Source organism: Hylobates moloch, unplaced genomic scaffold (assembly GCF_009828535.3).
Source record: "Hylobates moloch isolate HMO894 unplaced genomic scaffold, HMol_V3 SCAFFOLD_3, whole genome shotgun sequence".
Lineage (NCBI taxonomy): Eukaryota > Metazoa > Chordata > Mammalia > Primates > Hylobatidae > Hylobates > Hylobates moloch.
Window position 1 is genome coordinate 6,322,063 of NW_026652278.1, and position 23,163 is coordinate 6,345,225.

A 23,163-nucleotide genomic window follows, 5' to 3' on the forward strand; every position below is an offset into this window, starting at 1 on the left:
TCCCCCAGCACCATCGGCATCAGGAAACTCCACCCCTGACCCCAAAACAGAACCAGGTCACTGAGGAGGAGCAGGCTGGCAACAGGCTTTCCCTAAAGGCCAAAGGTCCCTCTGCCCATGCCAGGGATTTCAGCCATGCCTGTGGCACCTCACAGTACTGTCCGTCACCTGGTCCACAGCAACCCATCCCAGGCCCCCAGAGAAAGGCAACTCCCCAGAGCCACTCGGAGAGGCTGGGAGGACCAAAGCTGAAGGCAGCAAAGCCAAGGAGCGCACCTCCCTGGTGATCTGTGATCTGCTGGTCTCAGCACAGCCCCCAGTGGACCCAGGTACAGGAAGGCCTCCAATGCCCCGTTATCGGAACACTGAAATACTGATTGCTTTAATTATCTCTTCCTCCTTGCTGGGATGCAATCTCCATAAGAGCAGAAGCCTTCTTATTTCTCTTAAATGGCTTATCCAAGCACATAACCAAGGCCCGATGATAGTGGTGGTATGAGTGTGTGTGTCTTAGATTAACTTGCAATTACATGCATGTGGTATCAAATTAAAGTCTGCAGTTAAAAGCCAGTCTGCCGCTCTCAACCCTCAATAAATGGTAGCTGTTAATAACAATAATACAAATATCATTATACAAAGTCAGCCTTTTCAACTAAACATATACAAAGAAAACTAAAGCCTTACAGCTGCACTATCCAGTACAGTAGCCACTCAGCTGCCTTCCCCAAAAGCAAAAACATAAGTTTCTTAAAACCTCATTTTTTAAGGGACTTCTCTTACTCTATATTTCTGTCTACAGATAGGTTTTTTCAAGAAGTGGTGGGAGTACACATTTTAAGTGACAGTAAGATTCTTGAATTTTGTCTTAAGATAGCAAATCAAGAGCGCTGAGGAATGTATACTACAAAAACAGACAGACGGACAGACACACACACACACACACACATATACGTATACCCTACAATACCCTACAATGACCTGTTTTAAAGCATGAACAGCTGTCTCTGGCAGCCAAGGAAGAGGAATCTCCTATCTTCCTATGGACAACACACCTAAATGTCCTGAATACTTTTCCCATGGACAAAATGTCATTTCTACAGGTTTGGCATTGATAGTCCGTCCCACTAGTTCCAAAACAGATGGCCTGGGAAGCCAACAAATAATCCACCAGGAGAAAAAAAAAAGGGGGGGGGTCTTATATTTTAAAGAAAAACACATCATCTTTTGAAAACTCTGGAACAAATACTTGACCAGAAGTCCAGGAACCTGGGTCACTTTATGGGATCTGGGGAAAGCCTTTTAATCAGTTTACCCACAGATATAAAGAAATAATGCAATCCCCTCTGCTGGTTCTTTGCTGTGAATCTTGGCAAGTTACTTAAAGTTACTTAAACTCTCTAGGTCTTAATTTTTCTAATGTGCAAAATGGGCATGCTGTTGGTCGTCTCCCAGGTTGACAGAACTAAATGATATGACGTGTGTATTTAGCAAATATGAGCCTACAACAAATGGTGGTAACAAGGAATAGTATTATACAAAGTCAGCTGTTCAATTAAAAGGACACAAAAGAAAACTAATACCTCAGAGCTGTGATATCCAACATGGAAACCTCTGAGCATGTGAAATCTAATTAGTGCCATGGAGGAATGGAATTTTTAACGTTATTTAATTGTAATTAATATAAACTCAAATGTAAAAAGTGCTACTTGATTTACTTATTAGAAACCAATGTTTGGAACAATTGGGGTATGTGAATCTCATTTTTCAAAGGTAAATTATATTCAATGATGAAAATAAAGATCAAGTGTCTGGTGAAAATTTCACTTCCAAACTGAGATGTGCTGTAAGTGAAAAATACTGGATTTCGGAGACTTCATATGATAAAAAGAATGTGAAATATGTATCATTACTAATATTTAGAGAGAATTCAAGTTGCAGTGATGTTTTAGACAAAATACATTGCTAAAATTCATTTCATCAATTGCCTCATTTTTTAAAATGTGGCAACTAGAATATTTTTAATTACATACACGGCTCACATTCTATTTCTGCTGGACAGCACAGTCTCAGAGAATGCTAGAAAGCAGAAGTTAAAAAGACCTTGTATGTGACTTCTCATTTTTATGAACTGGCGTTTATTGTAAGCAGAGTCATGGCCACAGCTCTCTCCTATTAGACACCCCGTCACACGTACGTGACTCCAGGACCGCCAGTGCTTGTCAGTGCTGACTTAGGCTATAGTGACCTACAAGGAAGCTAGAATCAGCTAGCACAGCTATCCTGGTTTCCTCTGCCATGCACAGAGCTACAAAGGTAGCGAGGTGGGCCCAGGCTCCATGCAAATCAGCTGTGAGGATCACACCAGCCACCCTTTCACAGCCCTTCCCCAGTGTGATCCACAATGATTACAGACGACAATAATTCAACATCTGTTCATCCTCAGCTGCAAGGGCTGAAGCCAGGATGATTAATGCTCTGGTAATGAGGGCAGAGTAAAAAATATTAATCTTTATAAAAGGTATTCAACAAGCATTATCAGCTTATAAATGTCCAAGCAGAATATCTGACCATAACCCCATTACAGCTGTACATTAAAGCAAGATGCAAATACAAGAATGAATTTGTCCATTGAAAACATTCATTTTTATGAACAGAGTAATGTACTTCTTAATTTTTAGTTTGGTCACATTAAATAAATGATCCATAAAGTGCATTTAATAACTCTGTGAGTGTTACATAGAACTGAGATCCAGAATAATACTTTTCATGAGAATTAAACAGTAAGAACCATATACACAGGGGTGTTTGCTATTCATCTTGTATAGTCAATTGTCTTACTTTCCAACCATCTAAGAATCCTGGACCCACAGGTTTCAACACGTTCAAGTGCTTTTCTCCCTCCATTCAAGTCTTCAAACAACAGAAATACAGAAGACGGTGCCGACACTGGAAGGAATCGTGGAGCCATCTACTTAGCTCCACACCTCACAGATGTGGGAACTGGGAGCTGAGCGAAGGGACCTTCAGGATTGCACCCCAACGCACCATCGGAGTCAGAATTATTAGATGTCTATTCCGGCCGGGCGCGGTGGCTCACGCCTGTAATCCCAGCAATTTGGGAGGCTGAGTCAGGCGGATCATGAGGTCAGGAGATCGAGACCATCCTGGCTGACACAGTGAAATCCCATCTCTACTAAAAATGCAAAAACAAAATTAGCCGGCTGCGGTGGCGGGCGCCTGTAGTCCCAGCTACTCAGGAGGCTGAGGCAGGAGAATGGCGTGAACCCGGGAGACGGAGGTTGCAGTGAGCCAAGATTGCGCCACTGCACTCCAGCCTGGGCAACAAGAGCGAGACTCCGTCTCCAAAAAAAAAAAAAAAAGATGCCTGATTCCTTAGCGGGAGCTCCGCAGGGTAAAGGATCCATGCAGGTACACGTGTGTGTAAACCTGTATGATTCAGGCATTTTTACAAAACAGACGCAAAGCAAATTTTTCAAGAATCATTTTAACCTAACAAGTCATGAAAGTTAGCAGTACCAGAGAATAATTCAACATCAAGTTACCCTTAGTAGGTCACTTTTCCTTTCTGCATGTTAGTTCCCTAGTCTGTAAAATGGAGTAAATACAAATGGCCTGTGCAGTGTTTCTATTCCAAGCTGCTGGGCAGTACCTTTTACGTGTTCTGACTGGAACAGGGCCACTGGGCAGAGGGCTGAAATTGTTAGAAATGCGGTAATCTGCAATTCACCCTTGAGGCATTCAGTACCATGGAATTTGAAATGAAAAGGTGACAGAGCAAGCAAAAGGGGGTTGGAAATTAGAAGGAGGGGGCACAGTAGCACGTGGACTATTGAACAACAGGAAAAAGAAGTTTGTCAAAGATATGTTTTCTGGACATCTGCACAAGGCTTTGTAAAAAAGTGAGACATCCTTTAAAGGAAGGCAGTGGAGGAGCAGATATTTTGTATCTTTTACTTTGGAAAACTAAGGATTAAACTTCCATTATTCTGTTAGTAACAAGTTGCCAGAAGAAAGAAATGAAAGAAGAGCCAATGGAGAAAAATCGCAAATGAGTCCCATTTATTAGTAAATGAAAAAATTAGCAAGATGCAAGAAAAATGCCAGAAAACATGGTGTGGGAAGAACTGGTCAGGCAGGAAGTCTGTTCTCTAGGTGGAAGGGGGTACATCAAGGATGTGGCTTGTGTTAAGTTCAGAAAGAATTTACAGGGCTGTCAGTCTGCAGGCAGGATCTCACCACATGGAGGATGAAAAAACCGAGAGAGAATATACAGGGCTGTGGAATGGTGGGTATTTTTTAAACCAGGAGAATAAAGGTAGCAAAAAAACATAGGTCTTGGCCCATGTGGTCCTGCACAAACTCCCCTTCTGGTTGCTCTGAAAATAAAATACATATGTTAAAACCCTATATGGGGTTGCAGTTCATCTTAGCGGAAGGACTGTGCACCCAGGGAGGAGTTTATGCCCAAGAAAAGACAGAGGTCCTAAGCAGAACCTGGGAGACTGCAGGCTGACCTGGGGCTCTTCCCACTGTCCTAGGCTAGTTACTGTAGACAGCATATCACGCAGTTACAGAAATCAGCTCCCAGGAGCTAGAAAAAATCATGTACTAAGGAGACTCAGGGATTTGCTTTCCTGGTGCCCAGTGTGCACATGACTAAATACAGGACAACCAACACAGTCTCTTCTCAGATTGTTCTTGCATTCAACATCCAGCAACAGGAACAGAAGCCCACCCAGAAGTGACAGCAGAACTCAACAGATGACGATAAAGTTTACACCAACTACACCATAAAGAACTGTTGGCACCACCAATTTGATCACAGATAAAAGTCCCCACACAGAAAGAAGAGAAAAACTATTAAAACTCCATGAACATATAAGCACAACACTGTATACTTTATACATTTAATTCATTCGTATGTTTATTTATTCACTTATTTGTATTTTGTCTTGTTCCATATGGCATTTGAAGTAAATTCAGTTTTCAGAATGCATTACTCATATGGTGGGTGTGAAACAGTTTAAGAAAAGAGTGGGCTGATAGATTTGTAAGAAGCCACCTCCTCAATCAGCACCACGGCGGTGGACAGCTCCTTGCCAGGCTTCTTGCTGAACTCCCGTGTCCTTATCTGAGCACTGAGAAAATCACTCTTTTCCAACTCTACATTTTTAAGTAGATGACTCTGAAGACTCTCCAAGGAAGCAAACTCGCTAATCAATGGTCCTGAGCACACGGTAGATATTCAATGAATTATGATGGAATTGAAATGGATACAATGAAAAACCTGAAATTGAGTTCACCCTCCTACATTCAGTAAGTCGTTTCTAAAATCCTGCAGTGTTTTAACAAATGGTCTTTTCAAAAACATATATAATTAAAGAAAGAGAATGATATACAGAATGAAGGATGAAAAAGGTGCAGTGTTACAGATAAAAAGTTTTCTCGAGGCATGAAAAAAACAGAAGAGAAAATGATGTTTACATTCCACCATTATTTAAAAGAATCAGTCTTCAGGGTTCACAGCTGGTACCGTTCATTAGAAGTCATCAGCACAACTATCTAATTAAAGTACTGCAGAATGCTATATGAGTGGTGCATTAAGTGACTGTGGCAAAAATTGACCCCAAACCCAATTTTTCCTTCTGCACAACATCTATCAAGTGAACAAAACTACTGCAGAGTAGCTCCAGGTTTAAGATCCCTTTCAATATATTTCCATTTTCCACAACAGTAAAGCTCAAGAGATTTTATTTTGTTTTTTAAATCAAAAATGCTTTTATCAAAATATTAACAAGGTATATTCTGGGTTTGTTTTAAACATGCAGCTTTTCTATAATCTAAGGCATAATAATTTATTAATAGGGTAATTTTTTGAGATATAAATTTCTATCATGGATCAAATCACAATGATAATAGTGTAGAAATCTGACTTCAATATTTCCTAATAGCTAGTCCCAATAGGTGTCTGGGACTTTGCCCTCAGATTTCAAAGGGCTGCTGTAACTAATGTTTCCACCATTAAAAAGGAGAGTTTTACTCTGCTTGATAACTAGAAGAATCATTCACCTTGAAAATAAGAATAAGGAAAATAATTTAAACTCACCAGGCCTACACTTTCAAGAAGCCCTGTATTGCTCAAAAATGGAAGCCAATGAAGTGTCATGAACACTGTCTATAAAGAGCCTGTTTGCTATAGTGAAGGGAGGGGCCCCAGGAGGGCCAGGGTATGAGGGAACGGCCTCTTTCCCATTCCTACTCACTGCCAGAGACTAACCACCAGGAAAACAACAAATAAACAGAAAACTACACAGGGTGCCAAAGAATAGCAGGCTTACAGAAAAGCAATCTATCTAGAGTATCCAACTATTTGCAAGACCAAAAAGGGGTAGTCTTACCACTAAACTTTACTCTCAAAATCTCATACTGCCATCCAAAACAAACTAAGTGAGGACAAAAATGTAAGTACACCGTAAGCTCCAAAGAAAACCTGTCCATTGCTTTGGCCACTATAAAAATGGGAATATGGAAAAGTTGTATCTTGCAAGGCAAAGAAGTGACCCAGTGTTCATTGAAACAAGCTTCCCAAAGCTGTCAGATTCAGAAAGGGGCCAGTGTCAGATTCAGAAAGGGGCCAGTGAGTGAGAGAACATGTTTGAGGAGGACTCTCACCTCCACTCAAAGGCTTCTTACAAGTATGGCCAATGCTCTTTACTAACTTAAAAGTCAACGTTAGCTCAGGTTTTCATTTTATTCCAATTTCTATAACATTAACGTTACACATTTTTGTGAGCATAAATCCTAAACGTCAGTGTTCTAGTGTTTAATTACACTAAAACTTTTCGTTTCTATAAGATTAAAGATTTAATTTTCACAGCTTTTGTCAGCTATGTGGGCAACAATATAATCACATGGAAACAAAGCTACAAATGCACAAATGATGAAGCTTTGACTTTTCCTTCTCTTTGTATCTATCTTGCGTTGAAAACCTGCTCACTCCACACCACAGATTATATGCGAGAGTCATCTTTTGGTGAAGCACGTAATCTATTAACCAGCTTTCAAGTAGTCAAGTCACATGGTGAGACAAAGCTTAAAGCCATCACAGCCTATTGACTCTCACGCACACTGCCCATTCACTGACTCTCACACACAGTATGCTAACACATCACAGGCCCTCCACCTCAGCAAAGGGGCAGGGGTGGGAATATCCAAGGTGGATGCCTCATCAGCATGGGGACCAGCTCCTCTGCACAGCCTCTTCTTAGGAACACTGTTTGCCCTGTGTACTACCACCATACATTTAAAATGACACAAATGGAATGCTGTGATGGCAGAGATTTGCCTCAAAATATCTGGGGGACGGGCATATAGATAAAAAAAGATGGATTGGCCAGGCGCGGTGGCTCATGCCTGTAACCCCAGCACTTTGGGAGGCCGAGGAGGGTGGATCACGAGGTCAAGAGATCAAGACCATCCTGGCCAACATGGTGAAACCCCGTCTCTACTAAAAATACAAAAATTAGCTGAGCGTAGTGGCAGGCGCCTATAGTCCCAGCTACTCAGGAGGCTGAGGCAGGAGAATCGCTTGAACCCGGGAGGCAGAGGTTGCAGTGAGCCAAGTTTGCGCCACTGCACTCTAGCCTGACAACAGAGCGAGACTCCATCTCAAAAAAAAAAAAAAAAGATGGATCATGAGTTGATAATTTGTGGAGCTGAGTGATGAATACACTGGCATGCATTACGCTCTTCTCTCTGCCCTACTGTATATTTGAAATTTTCCTTGGTTTTAGCAAAAAGGTATCTTGAATGCATACATCTGAACTGTACCCTCCTCCTATTTCCAGAAAACAGAGGAATGATTAGATCAGATGCAAATAGAAGAGCATCTTGATTTTATAAAACTGCTCAGAGAAGACTCTTCACACCTCAAGTCTCTCACTCTTCTCCCTCTCCCTTTTCTCCTGATGTTACTCCTCCTCTAAGACCTCTCCTATCTCCCCTATGATCAATTCATTCAAAGCTAAGACAAGGAAAGACTGCTAATTTCCCCATGTGAACCCAAACCTTCACCTCCCTTCAATCAAGTCAACTACACATGTGGGTAGCCGGTCCTGCTTCTTTCTCTGTACTGCCTCCTGGTTAGGAATACCCATAAGCATTTCATTCATTCAATAAATATCCATTACAGGCATGCTGAGGCCAGGCATATGCTAGGTACCAGCAGAAGAGCAAAATCTGGATGAACAAGGCCCAGCTTGGAAAGTTCTCATCCTATGGAAGGCCCACAAATAAGCAAGTAAGAAATACAATGATTCCACATGGGCAGCATGCCATGAAGAGCCATGAGGTGGCATGTAGGGGGGTATTTTAAGCAGGGAAATCACAGGACTCTTGGAAGAAATACTCTGTGATGGTTAATTTTAAATGCCAAGTGACTGCACCACGGATGCCCAGAGAGCTGGCTGAACATTATTTCTGAGTGTGTCTGTAAGGATGTTTCCAGCAGAGATTAGCATTGGGATTGGTGGACTGAGTCAAGCACATCCACCTTGCAGAGTGTGGGTGGCCATCATCTAATCCTTGAGGGCCTGGATAGAATAGAAGGGCAGAGGAAGGCTGAATGCTCTGTGAGCAAATGGCTGCAGTGACGCAGGCCCAGTGTCCTCATTCAGGCCAGTCCCACACATAGCTGTCTTGCTTTGACAAGCCCAAAGACGTGCCTCCTATGAAGCCCAACAAACTCAGCTGGATGCACCTACAGTTTCCATGTTCTCCAAGTGAGAGAAATGGGGAAAACAAGGCCAGAAACAACCAAGGCACTGTAAGGCCTGGCCTACTGGGACCCAGACCTGGCAATGAAAGACTTTTCTGCAGAGGAACAACACCAGTTTCAGAATTCACTGCCAGCCTCTTGCAAACAGATCCACTTGTCATTTTATCAGGCGAGATAAAATGTTTTAATGCAAAGCAACCAGTGGGTCTCTTTCAGTGAGTAAGGCAACACACAAGCTGAGAAGCAAAGACAGGAATCTCACTTCACCCAGGGAGCCCCCATAAAGGAACCTGGAGGACACATACAGTGACACATTCTGAACACATCCTCTAGAGGATGCTTACTAAGGGCAAGTGCATTCAGTGGCACATGCAGCTAAATCCAGTTATACCAAGTTCTAGAAATCTGAACACAAAGAGAGTTCATTTGACTGATTCCACTGGGATCAGGAAACAGGACAAAAACAACCATATTTGTATAAATTAACAAGAAACAGGAAAAAAGCATGAAAATCAGATTCAACACATCTCATCAGAAAACAGTTTGGCTTTAAATTCTTATACCAAAGGTGGCACAGAATATTTTGCAAAAGTAATGACATCTTTTGTAAGAATGGACTAACTGGAAGATTTCTGGTGATAAATCTTTCCTGACCAGGAGGTAAGATGTCTGTTGGCTGCTCTGAACAAGCACAGAGCTTGCAGTTGAGAAAAACTGAGGTTGTTTTAAGAAAAACGCTTAAAACTCAAAGGCAGTAAATGGGACCATTTTCACATTGGTCAAAGCATTCCGAAATGCTTCTAGGCAACCACCAAGCATTTAGAAGTACATTTGAGCTGCCAATTACGGCTTAGACAACTTCTACTGATGGGGCAATTCTGGAGCTTCTTGTAAGACATGAAGCTTCGGGCTAATTTTGGTTCATTTAGCCCACAATAATTTGGGATTCATATATTTCATACAATCTCATTTACTACGTTGGGTACAACTTGCTTATACTAAGATCAAAATCCTAACTCCGTACTTAAAAAGATGATAGTAGGTTAATTATTTTAAAATATTACATTACCTGGTAATTCCATATTAAACAAAGCTAAGCATTTATTCACATCGTGCATACTTCCAAAAACAGGACTTCAGGCTGTCTAAGATAAAAGGCTTAGAGAACAAGAATGAAACGGAAATGGGGCATAGAAAAGAGGGAGAGAAACACAATTACAAACACCTAAGCTAACAAAATCATCGAATATAAACAGTAAGTTTCCTTCAAGCTTACTACGAGCTAAAAAAAATAAGCAAGTTTTAATAGAGAAAAAATATCTGGGGTCAGGCTTGGTAGCTTATGCCTGTAATCCCAGCACTTTGGGAGGCCAAGGCGGGTGGATCATTTGAGGTCGGTAGTTTGAGACCAGCCTGACCAACATGGTGAAACCCTATCTCTACTAAAAATACAGAAATTAGCTAGATGTGGTGGTGGGGGCCTATAATCCCAGCTACTCAGGAGGCTGAGGCAGGAGAATCATTTGAACCCGGGAGGCAGAGGCTGCAGTGAGCTGAGATGGCGCCATTGCACTCCAGCCTCAGCAACAGCGTGAGACTACGTCTCAAAAAATATATATATATAATTGAATCTTTCATGGCTTACATCCTTATTCAAAGAAACTAAATGACATACAGAACAAAGTTTTGCAACAGAAATTTAAAAATATATGTAAATATATCCTGAAGAAGACCTTCGTTAAATCAACACTCAAGAAAAATCAAGCACAATTCATCGACAATTTACTGACAATTGTTATTCATGGACGGTTGACACTTATTGACAGCTGTTAATTTGATGAAGATACTGATGACGGTAGTGCTGATGATGGAGTATGTCTCTGTGTGTGTCTTGGCATTGAATGGTTAGGAACATCAGTAACCCACCTAATAAGACCCAGATATAAAATTTTCGGAGGATTTTACTTGCTGTGGTACAAAGCTTATTCACTGGAGGAGGAAACCCTGAAGCAGGGTCCCTGGCCATCACCTCTATCATCGGCCTTTCCTTAAGTCCCCTAGAATCCCCAAGTCTTGGAAGACACCTGTTGAGTGGGCGATTCAGTTTCCAGTGAGAAACTGAAATATGGACAGTCAGGAATAATAGCTCAATGGAGAGTCATGTGCTTTGAGTCCCAGATCATGGTGAGAACTGACTTTCTTTTATGAAAGTAAGAAATGGCTTCTGACTCAGAGAGAGGTCTACATGGAGGCGCTGCAGAAAGCCACCCACTTCTTGGTTTGATGTGTTTTTTTCTAGAGAAGAACACTCCCACCTAAATGAAGTCAACATTTTCTTTCAATATCAGCCTTAGCAATAAGTGTACACTCTGGTTCATTTTATAAGGTTAAGCCAAGAAAGAAGATTAAAATTCGCATCCCAGAAGGCACAAAGGACCAAGCCATGCACAGAGTGTGTTCCAAACCCAGCCAGTAACTTAACAGGGACAGCCCAATTCTGGGATCCATGAAAGCACAGGAGAACTGAAAACAACACCAAGAATGAGGACAACAGAAAATGAATGGAGCAGCCAAATGTCCAGGCACAAATGGAATCGAATAAATCCATGCTTCTCAGTCAGAATGTCACTCAACAGACTTCACATTTGCCTCCAATAAATGAGGAAGTTTGTGGAATTATGCAGAGGTTTTAAGCTTTCAATAAAACTGCTTGACAAGGGTAAAATATTAATTCAATCTGTCCAAATAGAAAGAAAATGATTACTAAAAAGGGCAGGGAGATAACATAGGGAAATATAAAGTGTTCTGCAGGATAAATGAGTTGAAGAATCATTAAAATTCTTATTACTTTGAGTAGGATTTGAAGAAATGCTGTCAAAGAACGCAAAGTTCAGAATAAGATAAAACCATTACCCTCAGATTTAAAGAAAACTTGAATTCTTTTCCTTGCAATCATCACAACGGAGCGAAGCGATTGCCTCCCCAGGACAGACAATCACATATCTTAAAGGCTACAATCTATGCTGATTACCCTAGGACTTTGGTGTATACCTAAATTACAAACTATGAGCTTCTGCCTTCATTTCTCAATGATCTGTTACCTGCACTACATGTCAATTACCCTTCTCTTGTAAGGACTAAATCTTCCTGTCTTGTAATACAGCAGTTTTAATTGGTTGCAACCTCCACTCCTTTTGTCAAGAGGAGGCAATTCAGAGGGTCAATGTCTTCAGAAAATAAATAATAGGACAATTGAATAATTCTTGGGGTTCCACTCACCATGCTGTGTGAAGAGGTCACTGTGGACGATTTCGATCAAGCAGTAGAGTTTCTGGATGGTCAGCAACCCCATGGGAACATTGAGGATGAATTCAGTAAACATTTTGCTATGAGGAAAAACACAAGGGAAATAATTTTGAGACACACAGCAAAAGGATCCAATGCCGTTACAATACTGAGACATAAGGTCATCACATGGTCATTAATGTCACCAGCATGTTCAACACAGCCCCTCATGCACTATGGGGTCAATAACTCATTCCAAGAAATGATGTTTTGAAAGTGTTCGTTTTCACTTCACAACCACTAACATGCCTATAATCCAAAAGACAGACAAGAACAAGTGTTGGTAAAGATACAATGAAATGAGAACAGTCACACCAAGCTGGTGGGAAGGTAACACAGCACAGCCACTTTGGAAAACAGGCATTTCCTCAAAATGTTAAACATAGTCACCATCCACTTCCAGGCATATACCACCTCCCCAAGAAAAAATGAAAACATATATCCACACAACAATTTGTCCATGAATCCAAGTGGCATTGTTCATTATACTGAAAAAGTAAAAACATCCAGAAGTCCATCAATTGATGAATGGATGAACAAAATGCAGTATATCCACACAATTCATTTCCAAAAAGAAGGAGGCATTGATGCTAAAACGTGGAGAAACCTTGAAAACGTTATGCTAAGCAGAAGAAGCCAGTACAGAGGCCACATGTTGTATGATTCCAGCTCTATAAAATGCCCAGAAAACACAAATGTGTAGAGAGAGAAAATAGATTCGAGGTTACCTGGGACTGGCTAGGAAGGAAAAATGACCAGAAACGGACACCAGGATCTTGCTGGGGTTATAAAAATGTTCTAAAATTGGACTCTGGTGATCACTGCACATCTTCGTAAACATACTAAAAACTACCGAATTGAACCGTCTACAACAGGTGACTTTATAATTTGTAAATAATATCTCAATGAAGCAATTTTTTAAAAATATACTTTTACAAAAGGCTAACAGACCTATGAAGAAATTTTAGAAGAAGAGCTCTTGTTAGCAACTATATAAACACAAATTAAAATGGGCAGATACGGTTTCACCAGTCATACTGGCAAGGTTCTATAAAATGGTAATTCCCAGTACCAGCAATATTTTGGGAAAACAGACACCAACATATACTGGTAGAATGTTGGTTTTACCTTCTGGAAGGGGGCAACTAGATAAAATCTACTGTAAATCCTTTAAGAAAATACAATACCAAGTAATGCCATTTCTCTTTTTATCCTAATGATACAAAATACGAGCAGAAACTACAATTAAGCTACAGGAAATTTTATCCTAGCATTGTATCATATACTTATTTTTTAAAAAACTTGAATACAACTCAACAGCCATCAGGTAGCACAGTAGCTAGAGGCCTGTGCTCAAAAAGCCCGGGTTGGCCTTGAACCACTGCCATTTACCAGCTGAATTATCATGGACAAGTTATTGAGGATAAAATTAGGCTAACAATAGAACCTATGTCATACCATTGTTGTAAAGATTAATGGACTAATACAAGTGCTTTGTGCAAAGCCTATTTTACATGGTGAAAGCACATAATAGATGCTGCGTCTATTGTTGCTGCTTAAAGATGGGCCAGCATGGGATGGAATCGACATGAAAGTTATTAACAATGATGATGCAGAAGATGCCTTCGTGGCATGGGAGAGGAAGAGAAGATGCCCTCGTGGCATAGGAGAGGAAGATGTCTTAAGTGCAGGAGCTGATCACAAAGAATGGTGACTTTTTTTTTTTTTTTTGAGAGAGTCTTGCCCTGTCACCCACGCTGGAGTGCAATGCCACGATCCAGGCTCACTGCAACTTCTGCCTCTGGGTTCAAACAATTCTCCTGCCTCAGCCTCCCAAGTAGCTGGGATTATAGGCACCCGCCATCATGCCCAGCTAATTTTTTGTATCTTTAGTGGAGATGGAGTTTCACCATGCTGGCCAGGTTGGTCTCGAATTCCTGACCTCATGATCTGTCCCCCTCGGCCTCCCAAAGTGCTGGCATTACAGGCGTGAGTCACCATGCCTAACCGAAAAATGGTGATTTTTTTTAAGTGTGTGTGTACGTATGTATGTAAGGGATCTGGCACCTTCTGATTCTTTTGGGTAGTGGACTTAAGTTTGAATTACGCTGTTCTGTCATCTCTTCTGTTTATTAAAACATGAACCAATTTTCTAAATAGAAACAAATATGTATGTGATTTTCAATGTCATTTTAAAAAATCAGTGTAACAGGCATTAAGGAGGAACACAGGGATGCACAAATCACAGAGAGACCAGCAGCAGCCTGCATTGGCCCTGGCCAAGCAGGTCTTCCCAGGATCTCCGAGCACACGGCTCAACCACACACTGTGAGCTTCGATGACACCCTCCCCATCGGTGAGGGGCTGATTTGTGTGTACAATGAGGACAGGCCCGGCTCAAGCACAAACTGAGGGCATCGACAACACCCCTCCGTGGGTGAGGAGCTGATCTGTGTGCACCACCAGACAGGCCTGGAGTGTGGCCACAGCCCACACCAGCTGTAGCTTTCTCCGCTTCCTCTCAGTTTTTCAAGACCTGAGCTGCTAAAATATGAGAGAGCCCTGGAAGCACCTGCACGGGGAGCGGGGGTTGTTAAAACCAAATGACCAGGCCCCACTGTGCAGTTTCTAATTCAGAAGGTCTGGGGAGGAAGCCAAAGTTCGGCTTTCTCTAACAAGTTCCCAAGGGCTGCCGGAGCTGCCATTTCGGGGCCTACTCTTGGAGAAGCACGTGCCAAGGAGAGGACTCTACAGCATGCCAGGTGGGCAGACACCGCCCGTGAGCCCGTGTTTTTCTCCTTTTCTCATGTAGGGCCTGCTAAGCTTATGACCAGCACTGTTAGTGCCCCGGGAGCAGAAAATACATGTTTCCCTGCAGGACACTAAATCCTAGGGAACATCAGATTCACAATGATTTGTGGGGGACAGCGCCTTCCAGAGAGCCTCTCGTCCTTCAATTCCAGGGCATGAGTGACCTATGGTAGACATAAAGTACAGGAAGGATGATCATTTTTTATTCAGTTTCACCACTCAGTGGACAGATGGCCCTTTACTAATATTTAGGAGGGCTTCATTGGCCGGTAAAAAAATGGTGTCTTCACCCACAGGTAGCTTATTGTGTCAAATCAAAACCAAAACAAAAAGTAGTTGAGGATTGTGCTATTGAATGTCTGGGGTTTAAACGACTGTGCATCCCTGGGGTCGGAGCCGTGGCGCACGTCTGTAATCCCAGTGCTTTGAAGGCAGAGGCGGGAGGGGCGCTTGAGGCCAAGAGTTTGAAGCTGCAGTGAGCTATGATCGCACCACTGCACTACAGCCTGGGCAACAGAGTGAGACCCCTATCTCTTAAAAAATTAATTAAAAAGGCTGTGTATCCCATTTGCTCACAATGGCAGTGATACCAACAGAATGCAGTGATACCAACAGATTAGGAAACGAACAGCACACCTGGCCACTGAGAGGTGGCAAGTTAGGGAGACAAAAGGAAGGATTTGGTGTCCACTCTTACTCCTTGGTCTGAAAGCCCAGCGACCAGCTTTCTCAAAGTTTGTTTGTGGGGTATTCTAAAAATTATTTTCTTAGTTACTTCTGAGTCTTCTGCTTGAGGCTCAGGGCCCCTCCCAAAGAGGAGTTGCCTCTATTACAGAAGCAGAAGCCGGCACAGGAATATTAAAGCTCCTATGTCAGGATTTTTAGGTGCTGAAAACAAGAGCAAAACCAATAACCACATATTCAAATTCAAACCTCAAAGTATGCAAAATGCCAAACGGACATTATATACCAATGAGACTGTAAACAGTCTTCTTAAAAAAATACTGTGATAGTTGACTGGTGATACCTTTTCCATATAATGTCATGATTATCAAAGAGTCACAGACACCACCAGCAACACATGTTCCAGCATGATCCAGGGCACTGACATATGGAGACATGAGGCAGATCCCTGAGCATCCCATAAACTAAGTGCACAGAGAAGGAGGTCACACACGGCATGTGACAAGCGTCCGCCCAGGCTGCATACTGACCTGAGCTCTTTGGGATCAAACACCAATTTCACATCGTTGACGATCGTTGGTAAGTATTTCAGTGCTGCCCCCTGCAAATCAAGAAATAAGAAGGCTGAGCAGCAGGCAGGTGAGGGAGTGTTCATACCAATTTGTAATCCTTACGAGAAGAACCGCAGAAATACTGAGAAGAGAAAGATCACTTCCAGATGAGGGGCTGACAGCTGACACGATGAAAATAGAGCAAAGAACAAAAGTCATCAGGCGCAGTAGCTCACACCTGTAATCCCAGCACTTTGGGAGGCTGAGGCAGGCAGATCGCTTCAGCTCAGGAGTTCGAAGACCAGCCTGGGCAACACGGCGAAATTCCACAAAATATACAAAAAAAATTAGCCAGGCATTGGTGGCTTGCACCTGTATTCCCAGCTATTCAGGAGGCTGAGGCAGGAGGATCACTTGAGCCCAGGAAGTAAAGGTTGCAGTGAGCCGTGATCACAGCGTGGCAATCCAGCCCCAGCAACAGAGCAAGATCCTGTCTCAAAAAAGAAAATGAATCTCTAACCTACAAACAATGCTCAAAGAATGCTAACTTCTTACAGGTTGTCTTTTTTTTTTTTTTTTTTTTTTGAGACAGAGTCTCGCTCTGTTGCCCAGGCTGGAGTGCAGTGGCGCAATCTCGGCTCACTGCAAGCTCCGCCTCCCGGGTTCACGCCATTCTCCTGCCTCAGCCTCTCCGAGTAGCTGGGACTACAGGCGCCCGCCACCACGCCTGGCTAATTTTTTTGTATTTTTAGTAGAGACGGGGTTTCACCGTGGTCTTGATCTCCTGACCTCGTGATCCGCCCGCCTCGGCCTCCCAAAGTGCTGGGATTACAAGCGTGAGCCACCGCGCCCGGCCAAGGTTGTCTTGACACATAATAAAATTATTATTAACAGAAGCCAACACTTACCAGCTGTGGCCTAAGTGTCTATACTGTGTGCTAAGCATGCATGTGATTTTCTCCTTTTACCCCTGCAGAGCTCTGTGAGGTTAAAGCAAAATGAAGACCTGTCCCCCTCAGAATAATCCTCTTCCATTAAATTCACTTCAACTCTTCTACATTCAATGATTAAAGTCAACTGTCTTTGTTTCATTCCAAAAATGTTTTCCTGTGTATCTGCATATATTTTAATTATGAATCATTTTGTTCCTTAGTAATGTATCTTCTAGAAAACAAACACCCTCAAAAAACAGAGTAATGATATTGATAGATCCTGTCATGCTACACACTGTGCTAGGACCCTTGTATATTTGATCTTTAATTCTTACAGACCTCCTGTATTAGTCCATTTTCATCCTACTATGAAGAAATACCTGAGACTGGGTAATTTATAAAGGAAAGAGGTTTAATAGACTCACAGTTTCATATGGCTGGGAAAGCCTCATAATCATGGTGGAAGGTGAAGGAGGAGCAAAAGCACATCTTACATGGCAGTAGGCAACAAAGTTTGTGCAAGGGAATTGCGCCTTATAAAACCATCAGATCTCAGGAGGCTTATTCACCATCATGAGAACAGCACAGGAAAAATCTGCACTCATGATTCAATTACCTCCCACAGGGCCCCTCCCACAACACATGGAGATTATCAGAGCTACAATTCAAGATGAGATTTGGGTGGGGACACAGCCAAACCATATCACCTCCTATTAGAAGGTAGCTGAATAGGAAGGAGGAAAAAACCGACAATGGAGACATAAACTACTTTGTCCCTGTTCACAAAGCTAGTACTGAACTAAGCTAGAATTAAATTCAGTCAGGGGAAAGTCAGAGCCTGAATCCCTTTGCTCTCTTCTGTTGGGAAAAGTTGCTAGATTTTAAGTGCTCTGACTCTGGCTCTGCCACCTTCTCCCTGTGTCTTTAAGTAAGAGGGGAAAATAACATTCACGCCAGATACTTCAAGGAATCGCATTAAAGCTCAAAATCAAATTGGAAAATGAATAGGGTAACACTTTGAACACTGGAAAATACTACACAATTACAGAAACAATTTTTACAATTGTTCTCCAAAAGCAAGTAGGCAGAAACTCACTTTAAAAGTATTCCCCTGAACATATACAGACGGTTGATGGATTTGTAACAAAGGTACACAGTACCATGGGCAAATAAATAAACTTCCTGCCCTACTCTCTCACACTGTACAAAACTCAACTTTAAATAGATCACAGATCTTAAATGTAGAACTTCAAAAACTGTAAAACTTTTGGAAGAAAATACGTGTGAGTTTGGGCTAAGCAAAGATTTCTTAGATAAGATACAAATAGCACAATGTGTAAAAGAAAAAATTGATAAATTGGACTTCATCAAAATAAAGAATTTCTGCTCTTTGAAAGGTACTACTGAGATAACAAAAGAGGAACTACACAGGGAGAAAATGACTGGAGATCATATATCTGCTAAAGATTAGTACCCAGAATACACAAAGAACCCTTAAAACTCAATAATGAGAAAACAATCTTCCCCTCCCTGCAAAATGGGCAAAAGAGATGAAGAGACAATGCTCCAAAGAAGATAGATGGATGGCAAATAAGTACTTGAAAAGATGCTCAGCACCATGACTCAACAGGCAAATGCAACTTAAAATGACAATAAGATACAAGCAACATCTATAAGAATCATGAAAACAAAACAGAATTCCTACAACGTGCTCTTTGTGTAACACTGCTAGTCTGAATGCAAAAATAGTTCAGCAACTTTAGAAGAGAGTTCAGCAGTTTCTCATAAGAAAACACTCATAATACGTAGCACCCAGCCATGTACTCCTGGCTACCTCCTCAAAGGAAGTGAAAACCTACATTCACAAAAACTGAAGGCATCCTCGTAAGGTTAACAAGAACTCTGGACAGCAATACAGTGATAATTAAGCACGGAACAGGCTGCACTTCGGCACACTTCCTCGTCATCCAAAGTCACGCAGCACTAGATACTGGTCATCTGCATCCCCAATGTTCCTGCAGATAGGATTTCTGACATTAGAATCCTAAGTCTTTTGTTTAAGAATTGCTTAAGGTGTTTCTCAGATCCTGAATTCCAGGGAAACTGCTGGTGCCAACTGGTTTGAAAACCCCCCAGACAGGAAAGGAATCAGCAATACAATGCAGTTTCTTCATCTCCCTGTCCCTTCACCCCACGCTCTTCAACCCACTTAGGCCTGCTCCAAAAACCCTCAACAATACCTAGCCCCAAACTCCTCCAGCGACAGTCTGAGGCTTCCTCCTTCTCCTGTTTTGGTAGTCCTACGATTAAAACTCTTTCTCTGCTGCAACCCAGAGTCGCAGCACATTGACTTGGCATGTACATGGGACAGCAAACCTATGACGGTTACAAAACCCTTATGTGGACGTCTCTAGCAGCTGTATTTGTAATCTCTAAACACCAGAAACAACCCAAATGTCCCTTCAAGAGGGGAATTCATACAACAGAACTCGACGCAGTAACAAGAAGCACCAACCACTGTTACCTAGAACACAGATGCACCTGAACGACACGGTGATAAATAAAACAAGACATATGCAAGAGGCTGCATCTCGTGTGACTCAATTTTCATAGCATTCTGGAAAAGGCAAAACTATGGAAATGGAGAGCATGTCAGTGGCTCGTGGGGAAGGGGGCGGGGGAATGCAGGGGGCTCAGGGGCCCTCCCGTGGGACAACTGCATTATGCCTTTGTCAAAACTGGCAGAGCTGTACATTAAAAAAGAGTAAATTTTATTGTATGTAAATTATACCTTTTTTTTTTTTTTTTTTTGAGACTGAGTTGCACTCTTTCGCCCGGGCTGGAGTGCAGTGGCACAATCTCGGCTCACTGCAACCTCCACCCCCCGGGTTCACATGATTCTTCTGCCTCAGTCTCCTGAATAGCTGGGACTACAGGCGCCCGCCACCACACCTGGCTAACTTTTGTATTTTTAGTAGAGACAGGGTTTCACCATGTTGGCCAGGCTGGTCAACACTCAAACCAAACCCAAACACCCAAACCAAACTCCTGACCTCAAGTGATCCGCCCACCTCGGCCTCCCAAAGTGCTGGGATTACAGGTGTGAGCCACTGTGTCCAGCCTATACCTTAATTTTTTAAGTGACTAAGAATATATTACCTGGGTATATTTCCATAGCTATCTGGGATGGGAAATGCCTAAAAGAATGGCGGGCTGCTGTCTCAACTCTAGTGCGCAGGTCAAGTCATTTCAAGTGAGTTCAAGTTGCCTCATCTATAACGTGAGTATTCTGCACCTGCCAGACAAGTTTCTAGGTGCTGGGCTCTATGGACACATTACATCCCCATGGCAACCTGATGAAGGAGGCCTATTACTATCCCCTTTCACGGAGGAGACAGTGGAGACACACGAAAGTGAAGTCTTTGGCCCAGACCGGCACTGCTGGGATTTGGGGTTGGTCTGTGCAGCTCCAAAGCTAATTTTGCAAAACTGCCACACTTCAATTTCACCAAAAATAGAGTAGAGGATAAAGCAACTTTTGCCCCATAAATCTCCACTCCAGAATGATCCATGCTGTTGTTCACCTCAGCGTTCACCCTGTCCTTCAATGCCCACCAGATCCCAACCGTCTGCTTTGGGATGCAACTTTTCAAAAGAGCACTAAATAGTAATAATTTCATTCTGATTTCAAATGTTCTAGTTCCACAACCTCAGTGTTGCTTTGAAAAAAAAAAGAAACATTTATTGTGATATTTAATAGCCAGTGCTCGCACAGGCTGATTGTTCAGTCTCCCGGTCTCTCGTTTCGCTTACGAATGCCCAGAGGGTGAGGCACGAATTGGCTTCATGCATTTTATACTGTGCCCAGCAAAGCATCAACCGCCTATAGCAAGTTTATAAATATCACTTCACCAGGGTGAATCGGCCACAAACAAGACAGGCCTTTATGGCCCACCTGCCGCTGGCTCCCCTTGGGCCGCCAGACGCTGCGTGAATCGGGACCGGCAGAGCGCCAAGAAGAGCGAGGGCTCCCAAAGCCTTCCCTGCCGGGGTCATCCTGAGCTCCCAGCATCAAAAATGTCATGATGGCACCCCCAGAGAAGGGGTCGTGCCCCCTGAGGCAGTGACACGGAATGCCAGTGATCCCAAAATGATGATTTAACCCAGAATTCTGCTTAACCAACCAAGATGATTTTGTGTCTTTCGGTAAATGAGGTTTAGCAAGAACTGGGAGGAACCCGCATCTGCTATCAGTCCTGGGTGACAGAACAAAAGACAGGACAGAGAGAACAAAATTCAGAAGAAACATGAGGAGAGGCGCGTCTTACACTGTGGGTCCACCTGTTCTCCCGAAGGGCCAGGCTTCCTCTCCTTCTCCACTCTCCCCCGTGGCTGACTCAGTCTTTCTTTGCTCTCCTCAAGCCTGGCCCCCAACCCTCCTGTCTCATGTCACCACCTCCGTCAGAGAAAAACAAAAGCCACCACAAGAAAGGAACTCGCTAAGCTTCCAACCACCCAAACCAAACACGAGACTCCAGCTCCCAGCCTCTGCCCCTGCCTTGGGTTTTCGGGGCACCCGCCTGCCCTATGGGGCTCCAACCTCTTCCCCCGCTGTCTGCTCAAGGCCTTCCTGCCCTTTGTCCTTCTCTCTTTTTCCTCAGAGCCTTCAGTTCTTACCCCTCTGGCTCCTGCTTTCTGTAATGAAGCCCACACCAGCCTCTCATCCAGAAAAGTAGCCCCAGGCCCTGCGAGCCTCTGCTCCATCGGACAATACCCCACACTGTGGGCCGGGCCCCGTGTCCACTTCCCGCATGACCCCACCTCACTCCCACTGCAGCCTGACTCTGGTCTGCACCACAGCTCTGTTCCTGCCAAGGCCACGATGACTTCAGGCTGTTCTCAAGTGGCCTTTCTGATGACACTTTGGCCACCTCACCTCTGGGGCACTGGTGGCCCTCACTCCCAGGGTGGCCGCCTGCCTCTCCACCCTCCTTCTAGCTCCCTGCACAGGGCCCTGCTCCCCCAGCCCCTTGCCTGTGGGTTCCTCAGCGTCCCTCCACACATCCCCCAAGGGACCTCACCTCCTGCCACGCCAATGATTCCCAATTCTGATCCATCTCCAGGGCTCCCCTTCCTCCTGAGCCCAATACCCACACCCCACACCCACCGGGGTCCACCTGGGCTGACCCTAGACATTGCAAACTTCCCCTGCCTTGGTGGAAGCCACCGCTGCCTCACCTTCCCTAGGGATTCCAGTGCCAGGCGCTGCACCACCAAGCCCCAGCTGCACGCCACAGGACTGGGCATCACACTGGGTGTTCTCTCTTCCTCAAAGCCCCCTTCCAGGCAGTGACAGGGCCCTCAGTTCAGGCTTTTAACTCCCCCCAGGACAAACAGCACCTGAGCCACATGGCTACTGCCTCCCATTGGCTTTGCTGCCACAGCCTCCTACCCGCCCTCCCTGCCTCCACGCTGACCCCTCGAGGGCACTCCACACTGGGCAGCCAGAGCAGCCTTCTGAAAACGCAAATGGAATTTAGATACTGGGGCAACATCCCCCGCTCATGGGACACAGGGAACCTACCCCACACCCATGGAGGGCCATGGGCTCTGGCCCCACCGCCCCAGACTCACCCTTGGTACCTGCAGGACTCTCTCCCACCAAGCCGAGCCTCTTCCAGTTTCCCGGGTGGGCCAGGCACCTCTGCCAGCTGAGAGGCTTGAGCACATGCTATTCCCTCTTCTGGAGTCACTGCTCTGCCGCCCCACCCAAGTCCACCCCAAACACACAGTTAGACTCTGGTACCCTTCAGTCCTTAGCTTGGACATCATTTCCTCCAGGACACACAGGTGCCAGGTTAGGAATCCGATATGGTTTGGATGTGTGTCCTCTCCATCTCTCATGCTGAAACGTGATCCCCAGTGTTGGAGGTGGGGACGGTGGGAGGTGTCTGGGTCAGGGGGGAGGGTTTCTGACGAATGGCTTGGTACCTTCCCCACAGTAACCAGTGAGTTCCCGCTCTATTAGTTCACGTGAGGGATG

At 43.8% G+C, this 23,163-nt stretch overlaps 1 protein-coding gene across 2 annotated transcripts in view; it reads right to left on the bottom strand.

The window, feature by feature from the left end:
• DOCK1 (dedicator of cytokinesis 1) overlaps positions 1-23,163 on the bottom strand; it is a 546,602-nt gene that overhangs the window by 330,974 nt on the left and 192,465 nt on the right. For both annotated transcript variants that reach the window (XM_032175218.3, XM_032175209.2), the window contains exons 24-25: positions 16,168-16,238; positions 12,077-12,183 (exon numbers count right to left, since the gene is read on the bottom strand). In XM_032175218.3, coding sequence (XP_032031109.1) covers positions 12,077-12,183; positions 16,168-16,238 — 178 coding nt within the window. The remainder of the gene's footprint in view (positions 1-12,076; positions 12,184-16,167; positions 16,239-23,163) is intronic.